We start from the raw sequence: 14,970 nt of genomic DNA, 5'->3' as shown, positions 1-14,970 counted from the left end.
TAAATAAACATTAAAAAATATTAAATTAAAAACACCCTCGTTATAAAAGTCATTTAAATGTATTTTTAATCAATTAAAAGATCCAGAAAAAATCAAAAATTAGCTTTATTTACCTTTTTACTATTACTTCATTTATTAGATTTTAATAGGTTCACCTTTGAGATCAGACCAGACTTGCCCAAAATTGTTTTCTACACGTAAGATATAATTTTCCTCGCTATCAAAAATTAATGTTGATCCTTAATCCAAAAGTAGTAAATCACTTCTATGAGTAAATGCAACACTGTCATTCATATTGCACTCCCAGTCATTCTTCTCATAACTCAAGGCTTAGCTATTTAGTGGTCTATCAAAGGTCTCCAGTGATTTAGACTATGATTGAGAACCCTCAAGTGCTGTCTGAAAGGCCTGAGTACCACTTCACAGTGGAGGGAACAGACGGAGAGTGAGAAATGGGATTACGCCAGTTAAAAGATCACAACTAAATGTGATTTAAAATGTAAACTTTCAACATAATCCTCCAAGGACTATTTAACCACTTCTTTTAGGCTGTTCTAAGTGGTTGACGGGGATGTATTTAAATACACATAAAAAACAGAGATTTATATATACATCAAAAAAAAAAAAAAAAAAAAGTGCAGCCATAGACAATTCGTAATCATTCTTGCACAAGAGTTTCAGACCTACAGATTTTGCTTGCCTCATCATTTAACAGTGAGCTCTGCGTTCTCAGCAGAACAAACTTGATCATCATGAAATGAAGTTTAGATGATGAGAGGGATCACGTTTACATCCAAATGATAATGAATCTACACAGAAAGGAACCAAAACTTCAAACTGTAGCTATGAATTCATATAATGTATATGGATTCAGGCAGATTTACTGAATGGAATGTATTTGTGAGTCTTTTACTGTGTGTGGAAGTGACAGATGTCTTCCTGCAAACAATAGATATAGTTCACTCTAGATTTGTATGTTGTTACATAAAAGCATATTTTACACAACACTATGAAATAAAAATAGGATTATAATGTATTTTGACTATATTTTCCGCTGCTAAAAATCAGAACTGGAATGCTTCTAGCATTTACATTACATAATAAGCTAGTGGCTTTGGATTTGTGAGTAAAATAATGTCTTTGGTTAACATTATTTAAGGATGTAAGATCACGTCTGGCTTTTTTTTTTCACGATAATCTCTCTCTCTATATATGTTATTTGTTATTTACAAGCTGCTGACAAGAAACAGACCTTATAGACTTATCAGCGAAAGGTTTTACAACTCTTTTACAACTTAATCTTAAACACCCTTTGTGTCAGACAGCTCAAATTATGAATTCTTATTTAACGCGTTACCTGCATTTGGCTGCAGATGTAAAATATACATTATAAATATTCTAAACGATTATAAAATAATCTTTACTCTAAACAGAGTTTGTTAAATGGCAGATTACAAAATAATATAATTGCAAAACATCAGCTAATGAAACTGTGTGCCAATGATGTTTCAGGTATAAAAAGAGTGACTACAGTCTAACTGTTTCATCCCATTGTAACATAATAAAAATCTCATAAGTGTCTTGTAAAGTGTCTAATATCCAGCAGACAGTGTCCAGCACAATTTTCAGTCTAGTATGAAATAAACTGAAGGTCAAGGGGTCAGAGGGTAAAGGCTATTCCCCAGCATTCTCTCCTGTAGGAAACACAGCCATCTTGGATCTGCGAGGAGAGGGTAAATTAATGCGGTTAGTCAATTCCTTTTTCACCAAAAATACATTGCACAGCAGGGTTTGCATCGCATATATAGGGCCAAATTAACATTTGCAGCTTTGTGCGCATATCCAAGCAGTTATTTAGTCGCTGAATGAATGCATTGACACGTTTGCACGGCTTTACTGGTTTCTGTTTTTGTTCGAGGCCGGAGTTAGCCGACTAGCGCTGAGCGCTAACAAAAACAGACAGGCGAAACACAGGCCTAAACCATTTAAACTTATAGATACATGTATTATACGCGTCTAGACAGCTGTTATAAAACTAAAGCACCACGACGAATATAGATTAAATGGTCCAGTGTGTTTTGGTTTCCATTAAAATCTTTATTTATGCCGAAAATGTCTTATTTGTAGTTAGCAGCTTAACAGCTAACGAGACAGCTAACGTTAACTAGCTTATATAAATGAGAACATTTCGCGACATGTGATTATTTATTTTAGTTATTTATATCTGTAATTGTGTTCTTAACATCATAACATGTAGGAATCAGTTTTAATGTGATTAATAATGTTGCGGTATATGGAAATATGAGTATGTTGAAGTATCTGGCTAGTAATTGATGTTTTTCATGGATTTAGCTGGTGAATTAAGCTGTTTCTGTGTTTGTTATCTGGTGTCAGTTTGGAAAGTGATATTTATTTGTTTTCCAACCATACGGCGAGTATCTGCTTTGTTTTGAAAAGATTAATAAATTATTTATTTAACAACGTACCGCTATAGTAGGTCTAAATGTTCTTATAGCATTAGACTGTCCGCTAAAGTACATTTAAGTTTAATCTTACACCTCCTAATTGTCTGAATTAGGTGTAAAGTGAGTTGACAAAATAGCTTGTACCTTTTTATAATGCACTTTAAATCAACATATAGCCTTGAGTCTTGTTCTGCAGTGGTAATTCATTATTTATTACAAGTTCTCAGTTGTGCTGTATAGAAGTTAATGATATGTCCACTAAACATGCAGAAATATGATCTGGTGTGATTTTGGTTCAGGAATTAAATATCTTGTTTTTAACCATCTCCTCTCTTCTGTAGGTGACAAACGGAATGTTCAGTGCAAGAAAGAAGTTTGCGGAGGGGGTCGAAAGTGACTACCCTGATGAGAGCATATACTATGGCCAGCCGTCAATGTTCCCGCATCGATCGGAGAAAGACGTATGTTAATACTAGTTAATTCTGATGGTTATGTTCATTGTGTCAAATCCTTTTGTTGACTGGAGGTCTGATAGAATGATGAAATTAAATTATTAGCTTAATATTATATGTTTCACCTGCACTGTCAACATCTTCACTGATCTGACTAACAAAAAATACATTTTAAACCAATACGCTACCAGTCAAAACTTCTTGAACAGTAAGATTTTCAATGTTTTTTAAAGAATTCTCTTCTGCTCACCAAGCCTGCATTTATTTGATCCAAAATACAGCAAAAGCAGTAATATTGTGAAATATTCTTACTATTTAAAATAACTGCTTTCTATTTGAATATATTTTTAAAAGTATTTAAAAATGTTTTTAACACATTTGTCAAAAAAAAAAAAAAAATTAATTACCCTTTTTTTTTTGCCAAAATAATAATTTATTAACTTAATAATCTAAGTGACTCAAGTAATCTATACCTTCATAAACATATGATTCTAAACATTTCTGGGCCCGTATTCACAAAACATTTTATCTTACCACTAAGAGTTCTCCTAAATGGCAGTAAAAGTTTTTAGCTAAGAGTTTTCTCTTAAAACCTATTCGCAAAGCTGCTGAGACAAACTTTACTAAGGAATAGAGAGAAGTCTTAAGCTCAGAGTGAGGGTGGGGTTGACCTCGTTGCTATGGATGATGACAGCATGCTTACTAACTATGCACACAGTGATTGGCTGATAGTCTCTGTCAGAGATTTATTCATAGAAATATTGTAGAGCGCAATATTGTGTTGTTAAATATTCAAATAAGGGTTTAAAAATAATGTTAATTGCCACATTCAAATAAAGATTTTAAAATGCAGGCTAAGTGTCACTAATTAAACAAGTATATGTTCAGCTAATTGTCAGCCTCTTACATGTATGCTTCTCGTAGCGGATATGCATATAAACCTCCTTTTAATTAACAGTGTAGAATAATCATGGCTGATAGTAAGAAAACCAAACTGGATGCAAGAACAGCTGTTACTTGCCCAACTGGTTATTGAAAAGGATATAATCAAAGGAAAATTTGGAGTTGGGATAACCTCCAAACCCTAAAGGTGATACCTTTTTAAAAGCTCATTATTGTCATATTTATGAGTTGAGCACACATGAACGCCAGCATAAAGTCATCATTTCCAGACTCTTGAAGTTGGGAGCGTATCCAAGAATCATGGTGGAAACAAATTATGACGTAATTTTGAATGTTGATGGTACAGATTGGTGCAGATGGCATTTTGTGTACTGAAAACACTATATTTTAGCTGTTTTATGAGGAGAACTGAACTGCAGTTGTGACGAACTGGATTTCCTGTCATTCTAAATGGCAGCATTACAGTGATAAAATACACAGATTTAGCAAATACACATCTAATGTATGTCATTTGATCTTCATTATGTTGCATTAGCTCAAAAAAGCGTCTTTCATTTGTCAGTAAGTGAAATTGAGAGAGAGAAATGTGTGAGAAATATACACTACTGTTCTAAAGATTTTAATATTTTTATTCAGCAAGGCAAATAATGCATTAAATTGATCCAAACTCGCAGTAAAGACCTTTATATGGTTGCAAAAGATTTTCAAATAAATGCTGTTCTTTTTAACTTTCTATTTGTAAAATAATCCTGAAAAAATTGTATCACAGTTTCTACGAAAATATTAAGCAGCACAACTGTTTTCAAGTGTTTCTTGAGCAGCAAATCAGCCTATTAGAATGATTTGTGAAGGATCATGTGACGATGAAGAAAATTTAGCTTTGCCATCTCAGGAAAAAATTACATTTTAAAATATATTCAAATAGAAAATGTTTCTTTTAAATTGTAATATTTAATAATAGTACTGTATTTTATTTATCAAAGAAATGCCGACATAACCATAATGAGCATAAAAGGCTTCTTTCAAAAACATGAAAAGCTCTTACTGACCACAGACTTTTGAACTGTAGTGTGTATGTAAATATAAATATGTTTCTAATTTCTGCGTCTAATTTGTTGGCACGTAATGTTAAAAACATGCAAATTCAAATGAGATGTTCTGACTTCCCTTGGTTTTCAGATGCTGCCATCTCCCTCGCCGTCATCGTCAGGTCAATTGTCACAGCTTGGTGCGAGTTTGTATGGTCCGCAAAGTGAGTACAATTTTTCAGTACGGCTTACAGTACTGAAAAATCGTTATGATGCTAATAGAAACACCATGTGCTCTGATTCTGAGCACCAATTGATCAGTGTTTCTTTCCCGACTCATTTTGTAGGTGCACTAGGTTTCTCAATAAGGGGCATGAGCAACAACAACCCTCAATTGAACCGGAGTTTAACACAAGGCACTCAGTTACCGAGCCATAGCACCCCAACAACAGGCGTCCCAACAATGTCCCTCCACACACCACCTTCGCCGAACAGGTACGCCATCTCCTCTGCTTGATTTATGTTGATTTATGATGTGATCTGTTAAATCCCGGCCTTGCTGGTGTTCCGCAGGGGCATCCTGCCTATGAACACCAGGAACATGATGAGTTCGCAGGTAGGGCAGGGCATGGGCATGAGCGGCAGGACCAACAGCATGGGCAGCTCTGGCCTGGGTAGCCCTAACCGCAGCTCTCCCAGCATTATCTGCATGCCCAAGCAGCAGCCAGCACGCCAGCCATTCACCATCAACAGGTAAGAATGGTTACATGAGAGATAGCAGTAGCTTTGGTAAGGCTTTTTAGGACTGTCAATTGAACAGGTTTATTATTTAAAAAGAAATTACCTGTACAGAATTACCAGTGCCAGGACAGTGGTCAGATTGTGCTCAATGATATGGGAATGAAACAAATTATAAAGTGACTTCTGAAGTCGTGAATTGTAATGTAAAGTGCTTTCATTTGCCACAATAATAGAATGTTTTGTCTCAACAGTAAGGATTGAGCGTTGGCCTAGTAAAAAAAACTACTTGCCCAACCCTCAATCTTACTGTTGAGAAGAGATTCTATTATAAAATATTGAATTAATATAATATAATAAATTAATAATAAAATATAATATTATATTGTATATTTTCATATCTAATTTTAAATGTATACTTTTATGTATTTTAAAATTTATCAGTTTTTATTTGCAGAAAATTGTGCTATTATTATTAGGGATGCAACAATACAGTTAGCCCACGGTTCAATACATAACTCTCTTTTAACCACGGCTTTTGGTTTGGCTCGGCTTGGAGTGTTTTTTTGTGATTTAAAATGCACTTTTTTTTAAAGGAGACCCTTTTTACAATATTTAATATAAGTCTCAGGTGTCCCCAGAATGTGTCTGTGAACAGCGGCTCTGTGTAGTAAATGCTGCTCCATGTGAAATCACGCACGTGATGGAAATTACCGCTGATTACAGAACCGGCTTTACTGACAAGATGCGCATTAAATATCGCATGCGATATATCGTGCAGCCCTAATGCAAATGAGCTTCTGCTCCCTACCCCCTTTTCCAGAATAGGGCTGTGCCTTTACAGCTCGGTCCTCAGATACTCTGCTAAAAATATTTGTTTGGTTTTGATTATCATGTGTCAAACTGAAATCATGCAGTTTAAACTTCTGATATACGGTTTTCTGAGCGCACACATCCAAAGCACATGCACAAAAAACTGCTGTCACATGGGATGTGAGTACTAAACTAAGTTCTCTTCGTGTTTAAACTGTCAAATACACACAAGTTTATGTTAAAAACACACGAGTTACAAAAACAGTTGGTTATGTCTAAACAGTGTTCTGTGCTTGTCAGTGCAGCCAAAGACAGAACAGTTAGCATGTTTTGCTCAAACTTTCGCCATGGCGTTAGAACTTGTACACCGTTGTTGCTTGCGAAAACAGTGGCGGTGCCGTGGGAGAAAACGTGCAGATTAAAGGGCAGTAATATTATAATAAGATCCCCTTTCTGCGTCACGGGAGGAGTGAAATCTGACACGCTCATTTTTTCAGAGGCTTGCAGAAAAAAGCCTACCAAAGCAAAGTTCCTGGGTTGTCCTTTTTCATGTTTTCTGGGTTAGTAGATGCACCAGAGACTCGACTATAGCACTTAAACACAGAAAAGGTCCAATTTTCATGATATGTCACCTTTATAACAACTTTTTAAAAAAGGAACATGGATTGCAATATGTCTACTTACCTTTTTTTAAAGATTTATTTATGGGCTTTTTATGCCTTTTATTGGACAGGACAGTGTAGAATAGACAGGGGTGAAGAGAGAGGGGAGCGGGATTGGCAAAGGACCACAAGCTGGGATTCGAACTCGGGTCGCCGTGAGCGCAGTTGTGCGGTATGTTGGCGCACTAACCACGAGGCTATTGGCGCCGACACTTCAAATTTCTTTTGAGAGAAGTATTATTTTTCCTATTTTTACACAAAATAGGATGGATTAGCCATTAGTGGCGCTATAAACACATGTAGCCTGTTTCATTCATACTGGAACAGAAACTCGCACAGAAACTAAGTAATCGAACTTAAATCCTTAATATGGACAAAGGCATTCAGCCATCAGTGGCAACATTTACATGCAAACAAGTAATCCGTTTGTAATCGGATTGACGGCTCAATCGGCTTGAAAAGCCTTCATGTAAACACCTTAATCAATCTGTTTGAAAATGGATAAATATAAATTATGCTGTTTAAAACCACTAAAGAAACAGTGTAGGAGAGTATTATATGCAAATAGTGAGAAACTCTATTTTTGTGAAGTGTGCGCATGTAAAAAAAAAAAAAAAGTCAATTCCAATTTGAAGCTTGTGACATAAACGCGCACATCAGACCAATCACTTTATTTAGAGTTCGTGTAAACATTACATTCAGATTCATAAATCGGAATGAATTCAGTCAGATTGAAACAAAAAGTGTGCATGTAACCATAGCCACTGTAACTAAATAAAAAGAAAATAGAAACATTTTGAACGATGAGACATGAAGACAATAAACACTCACCTGTGACAATGTATAGTTTATCTGTGTTCTTCAAGCCAACTTGAGTATTTTCATAAAGTATATTTATAGCTAATCGACAGCCTTTTTTACAGTATAAATATATTTTCTGCCTCATTCTGTGATAAGAAGCCACATCAGATCACAAAAGGGAGTTAATTCAAACACTCAACTGATGTTGTGGAGTAAAAACATTATATAATGTTATAATGTTCTCTTTTGTTGGACAACAGTTTAGAAACGCTTCTCATTACAAGTCATTACAACTGAAGATGTTTGGCTGTGTTGCTTTTTCAAATGCACTTTACAAGCGGGCATGTGCTTCCTTGTCTCAGCTCGTAGACTGATGGGCCCACACAGAGTCAATTCGAAGTGAAATAAAACGGACATTATTGACAACGCAAATTATTCAAATGCAAAACCGAAAAGCCGCAATTCACAAGCACGTATTGAACCGTGGATGTTATACCGAAAGGCTCAATATTATATTGAGAGTTGTGGCATCCTTTATTATAATTATACAGGAAACTCAAAACCAAAATTAAAAAAATAAATGCATACTGATTGGTTTGTATATTCAGCCCATTATGATACAACCAAGACTATCACAAGTCTTTCTGTGTCAGCAACAAATGTCATAGAAAACCAAATGTGTGTGTTTACAAAGCATTAAAAATGCATGTATGTGATTTTAAAAATAAAAGTAAGATATCATCCCAAACTTTAAACTGTAGTGGCAGATTTTTAATATTTTTGTTTTCAGTTTGAATGCATTTTAAAATGCGTAATGTTTTTTAAGTGATATTTTATAAGGCTTTTTTTTTTTTTGGCAACATATGGTTACATATATGCAGATTGAAAGCTTGTTCGTATCTCCTGTCATCAATACACTTCTGTTTATTGCAGAAATGAAAGATGATGTTAAAAAGTGGCTTCTCATAATCTTAAATACATATATATGTGTATTTTAATTAACTTTCACCTTAGGCCAAGATAAGGCCAATCAAGACTGATTAAGACTGACCTTAACAAAAGGGTCAAATCCTCATGTGTGTCGTTGTAGTATGTCAGGATTTGGAATGGGCCGGAGCCAGGGGTTTGGCATGAACTCCTTATCCAATAACATCTTCAACGGGACAGGTGAGTGCTGTATGGAGCGTGCTTCGTGATGATACGCCACGTCAGGAACCGTGACGCTTAAATTGTGCTCTGGAAAGAAAATAGCTCATTCTCATATTATTCTTTCTTCTATCGTGGCAGATGGGAGTGAAAATGTGACAGGAATAGACCTCTCAGAATTCCCAGCACTTGCAGACAGAAGTCGGAGGGAGGGAAATGGCAACCCAACACCGTTGCATAATCCGCTGGCTGGAAGGGCGCCCTATGGTACGAGTTCATTTTACACAGTCGCATTACTTTGCTGAAACTGAAACCCTCTTAGTATTTATGACTAAGCACGCTTCTCCTTCAATGGATGATGTGATGTGAATGCATGACAAGGTCAGGGGTTTTATTTTGATTTCCTCACAATAGCCCTCAAATCTTTATTAAAATGTGTCTCTCCATAGTTGGAATGGTCACAAAGCCATCGAACGAACAGTCGCAGGACTTTTCCATTCACAACGAAGACTTCCCAGCCCTGCCCGGGCCCAACTACAAGGACCCGACATTGAGCACGGATGAAAGCAAATCAGTCAGTATTGCCTGAATTTGATCTTTCATAAGCTTCAGGGAGAGATTGCATAAATAACATGTCATTGTTTTGCAGGATGGGTAAGGATGCGTGGCTATTAAAATTTAAGTGATGCCGTCCAGTGCTGTGACTGTGATTTCTTGAGCTTTAACTGATTGTCATGGCCTCTGCTGTCTCCACAGAGCTTGAACTCTTCAGGAAAGGGCAGCTCAAGTGCAGATGGACCCAAGTTTCCCGGCGACAAGACATCATCAGCACAGAACAACAACCAGCAAAAGAAGGGGATCCAGGTGTTGCCCGATGGTGAGGCTCTCTAGCAACATGCACCACTGTATTTCAAACAACTGCCAAAGTGTCTTGAGCTTGAAAAGTGTTGAATAAAACGAATCATGTGCATGTTTTCTTCAAGAATCTGTTTTAGAAGGTTTCAATGCAACAGGCAGGGTTCCCAGTTCAGGGTGTATTAAAAAAAAAAAGGGTGTATGTATATTTAATAATAATAATTCCAAGCCCATAAAAAGTCATTAACATCTCAAATCATGATTAAATAATGGACATTTTTATTTTAAATAAAAATTATTTGACATTTGTCTTATTAAAAAATAAAAATATATAAGTTTTGATATAAAATGTTAATAATTTGTAAAATAAAATAACTCGATACATAAAAATAAATGTGTGTGTGTGTATATATACACACTTGTGGCTAAAATATAACTACACTAGAATTCTGAATGTTTAATCTGACTAGAAACGGGGTTATTTTTTTTTTATTGGGATGCTATATTTTTATTAACGTTTTTAATTTTAACATTTTGGTGGGTTTTTTAATTGTAGTTAAAGTTTTAGGAATTTTGTTGTTTTTGTCATTTTTAATAGTTTAATATGTCTATGGTTTTCATTCATTTTAGTTGTCTTAGTACATCAAGATGAACTAAATGAAAGTGTGAAATAAAATAAGTGTAAGTTTTGTTTTTTATAATTTCAGTTAAAGTTAATTTTATTTCAAGTAACAAAAACTGTTTTATGGTTTTAGTTAACTATAATAACCCTGATTAGAATTAGAAAAAATAAATAAATCTGCATCTGCTGGAAAATTCATGGAAATTAATTGATCAAAAGTTGTAGCAACCATGTCCATTGGACACTCTCAATCAAACTTGACATTTATTCACATCTTTTATAGGCAAGGTAACAAACATTCCCTCAGGAATGGTGACAGATCAGTTTGGGATGATTGGACTCCTGACATTCATCCGGGCAGCTGAGACGGACCCTGGGATGGTTCACCTGGCTTTAGGAAGCGACCTAACAACGCTAGGACTCAACCTCAACTCTCCGGAGTAAGATACTTTCTTGTGCCAGATATTGATTTCTAGTCAATGTTCTCTTTTTGTACACATTAATATTATTTCGGTTTGTAGGAATCTGTATCCTAAGTTTGCATCTCCCTGGGCTTCAGCTCCATGTCGACCACAAGACATTGGTAAGAGTTCATTTGACTTAACCTGTAGAGATGACCAATTCATTTTGGCTCTTCTGTAATAAATGCAATTGTTTTTTTAGACTTCCATGTTCCCTCAGAGTACTTAACCAACATTCACATAAGGGACAAGGTGAGGTTATAAACACTTAAGTAAAACCTTGAAATTGTAATATGTGGATGCTGCTAACCTTATAATGTGCTCTGTATAGCTGGCTGCAATAAAACTGGGACGATACGGTGAAGACCTGCTGTTTTACCTCTACTACATGAACGGAGGAGACCTCTTACAACTCCTCGCTGCTGTTGAGCTGTACGTCCTGCTGATTACGTCATTCTAGGACTCTTTTTGCTGATAACCAACCACGGGTGGAAGTTGACAGGTTAACTGGAACATTTTGTTGTTTGCAGCTTCAACCGGGACTGGCGGTACCATAAAGAAGAAAGGGTTTGGATCACAAGAGCACCTGGCATGGAGCCCACGCTAAAGACCAACACCTACGAGAGAGGAACATACTACTTCTTTGATTGTCATAACTGGAGGAAGGTCGCTAAGGTAAAGATACTGAATTCAGAGTTCTCTTCCTCCACCTTTTTCTTTTCTACAGCTACAGACACTTGCTGATCTGATTTGTGCCATTGTGTTTTTTTTTTCTGATGTCAGCATCTCAAACCAATGTCAGTCTCCCGGAGCAGCAGAATGACTGCTATAGTAATGACACACAATGTCAGTAATAGTGGTGATGACCAATGTGAATTTTTAAATATGATAATTTCTGCAATATCATACAATATCTTGAAAGCAAGATGGTTGATTTAATGCTTAAATAAACATAATACAATATAATAGCACACAAAATCTCTCAATAACTTTATTTTGAAAATATTAAAGAATAGTCATTCTTATCTAAAATTATACACATTTTAAATATAAAATAAATAATTTAAAATTGTTAGTATTTATTATTAGAATTAGACGTTTTTTTGGGAGATTATAAGTATTATGGATTAGACTTTAGAACATTTTGGAGATTTATTATATATATATATATATATGTTCCAAAAATGATAATGTCAAATGTTTAATTTATAATTTTTGTTTTTATATATTTATTAGTGCCGTCAATCAATTAAAAAATGTAATCGCGTTAATCACAGTCATGGACTGTGATTTAATCACGATTAGTCGCAAATTTAAAATACTAGGATTTACCTGTAAACGTGTTGAAATAAAGAGATGCATGACAAACTAGTTTAAGGAAACATAATCTTTCACACTTCCGCCAGTTATGAGACATAATCCTTATTATTCTTTTGTTTTTATTCAGCCATTATCAGCCTTTATACTGGCAATAAAACGTTTACCAAGCCACATCGCTTCAATCCCAGTATACATTTACCCAACTATTATTAAAAGTATTTCTAAATAAATGTAACAAAACATTTTCTTGCGACCTTACGTGAAGTATTACGACAAAATGCATTATGAAGAAGAATTGGACCTGTTCTGCAGGTGCATTAGAGCTAACATTAGCATCAAGCTACATAAGACAATTTATGAGATCAATAGTACACTTTTACTCAGAACTCACTTTAAACCACCATCGAGTGTTTGTAATAACTTCCTTTTGTGATCACATGTGGAATTTGGTCGTTTACTGTTGTTAAAATATTCTATTTATAGCCTTTTTATCGCTGCACAAATTAGCATTTCAGATGCACACATTCATTCATTATTGTTATGAACATATCCAAATCTCAAAAAATAATATACAAACTATATTCTATTATAATCATGTGTTTATTATCTTATATAATCTATAGTGGCTGTTGTCATGTTTATTTCTGCTGTGTAAAAGCCTTAACATGTATGCTCTGGCTCATGTATGTTACAACCGCCTCTCCGTTCTTAAGTTGCCAGGGATACATTCCAAGTATAATACACATTAGTAAAAGGATCTATTTTCATTTTTATTTGTCTATATACATTTTGGGCGGCCGCGGTACATTAGAAAAGTAGCCCAAAAAAACGCAACTCACGGCTCTGTAATTGTTCCCGCGACTTTTTCAAAATGGTCCAATTGTGTGGGAAAATCGCGACCCTGGCAACACTGGTTCGCTGTACCCTTATCCGCGCTGCAATGACGGCAAGAAGTTGGGGTCAAACCTTATCAAACGATTAATTTGCGTTAAAAAAATATTAATGGGTTAAAATTTTTTGTTTAATCGCATGCGTTAAACAAAAAATATATATATATAACCTTAGTAACTGACAAAGACCCTCTGTTTGGCTGTTTAAAAGTATCCTATTTTTTTCTTTCCTGAATGTGTGAACATGTTCACAACAAAGAATGAGGTCAGGTGCAGTGTGAAAATTGCTGAAAAAATTGCCCAATATTTATTAGAAAATATTTGAAAACCTGCACCTACTTAATTGACCAATCGCTCACACTGATGCTAATGTCATCACTGTACTGAACGTTCTAGCGTTCAATGTTTGAAGTGTATGTTTTATACATGTAGGTGTAAGTGAACTTCAGCTTTGTGCTTTTCTCTGCTCTCTCAGGAGTTTCACCTGGAATACGACAAGCTAGAGGAGCGGCCTCACGTGCCAACCACCTTCAATTACAATCCGGCCCAGCAGGCCTTCTGAAGCTGAGTCCGTCAGCGCCCGTGAGCTCTCGGAGCGATCGGCAACAGACAGCCAGCCGACCTGCCTGACCACAAAAAACCTGGTTTTATTCCTCAACTTCTGGACTAGGACTGCGGGAGGGGGAGGGGGGTGGCGGGGGTCTCCACCTTGAGAACTGGGGGGAGGGGCCCTGCCTTACAAATTATGTGCTGCCCGAACACAAAACTTCTATATATTTTCATTCTGTTTTTAAATTCCCCTCTTACGTTTTTTTTTCTTCTTCTCCCTCCATTTCATTTTGAGCAGGGTCAATGTTTTGTTTACTCCGCTGATGGAAAGCCCCTTTTGGTGTTTGCCTGGAGTCTTTGAAGTTGCAGTACAGCACACAAACACATCCATTGGTATTCAAGAGAAAAACGCAGTTTGCGCTTTGTTTTCCGAAGCGCTCTGTGCTAACAAAAAGGACAGACACAAAGACAAATCCAATACATGTGAATACACAAGGGCAAAAGAAAATGCAATGTTCATTGTTGCACTATTTAGTAATAAAAGAACACAAAAATTGTTTTCTGCTTTTTTTTTTAATGTGGGAAAACTCGCTGCGCTCCCGTCGCCGTCTGGAAGGACGTGCGGCCCTGTCATTAACATCAAGGAGGTGCTTTTTAGTTTCCCCCCCCCCCGTTTTCTTTCATTTCCCGTTTCTTTTGCTCCATTCACCCGCGTTGCTCATCCGGCGAGCTGTTTTCTGCTTAGTGTCAATAAATCCCAATCAGACTGTTTCAGTGACCGTTGTTGGGCACAACCCGTGGACCAGGCGGTTGTGAGCTTACCGAGAAACATTGTTCCAGAATGAATACGAACCCTTTTCAGTCTTTGTTACGATTTTGTAATAAACGTGTACATTTTTTTAATTTTTTGACATCACATGAATAAAGATATGTATGTATGAATGTGTATATATATGATATATATAGATAGATGTATCTATATATATATACATGGCGTCTATTTTGGAAGAAGTACCTATGCTTGACCTCGTTTTTAGGAGGTGAACAGAAATGGCATTATGTGGTAGAAGCAAAAAAACGCAAAAGACAAAAAAAATTAGTGAACAGTATGTTGAGCTGCCAGACAGGGAATCACGTTTGTTACCCTGTGCACTTAAAGACCAATTCAACTAAATGAATAAAGGCGACACGGAAGGCCAGAGCGAGGACATCTGTATTGCGGAAAAAAAAAAAACAAGGGGGTGGAGACATTTCAGCTGCAGCTA

At 36.0% G+C, this 14,970-nt stretch overlaps 1 protein-coding gene across 1 annotated transcript; it reads left to right on the top strand.

The window, feature by feature from the left end:
* Positions 1-1,605: 1,605 nt before the first annotated feature.
* On the top strand, positions 1,606-14,262 carry cnot2 (CCR4-NOT transcription complex, subunit 2). Its single transcript, XM_058766620.1, has 15 exons — positions 1,606-1,746; positions 2,807-2,926; positions 5,000-5,072; positions 5,196-5,343; positions 5,422-5,601; positions 8,953-9,029; positions 9,150-9,275; positions 9,458-9,582; positions 9,765-9,885; positions 10,769-10,925; positions 11,007-11,068; positions 11,149-11,198; positions 11,278-11,378; positions 11,477-11,621; positions 13,632-14,262. Exons 2-15 carry the CDS (start codon positions 2,819-2,821, stop codon positions 13,716-13,718), a joined length of 1,560 nt encoding a protein of 519 aa, XP_058622603.1. The 5' UTR covers positions 1,606-1,746; positions 2,807-2,818; the 3' UTR covers positions 13,719-14,262.
* Positions 14,263-14,970: the final 708 nt, after the last annotated feature.

This window comes from Onychostoma macrolepis, chromosome 25 (genome assembly GCF_012432095.1).
Source record: "Onychostoma macrolepis isolate SWU-2019 chromosome 25, ASM1243209v1, whole genome shotgun sequence".
NCBI classification, from domain to species: domain Eukaryota; kingdom Metazoa; phylum Chordata; class Actinopteri; order Cypriniformes; family Cyprinidae; genus Onychostoma; species Onychostoma macrolepis.
This window is presented reverse-complemented; position numbering and strand designations above follow the sequence as displayed.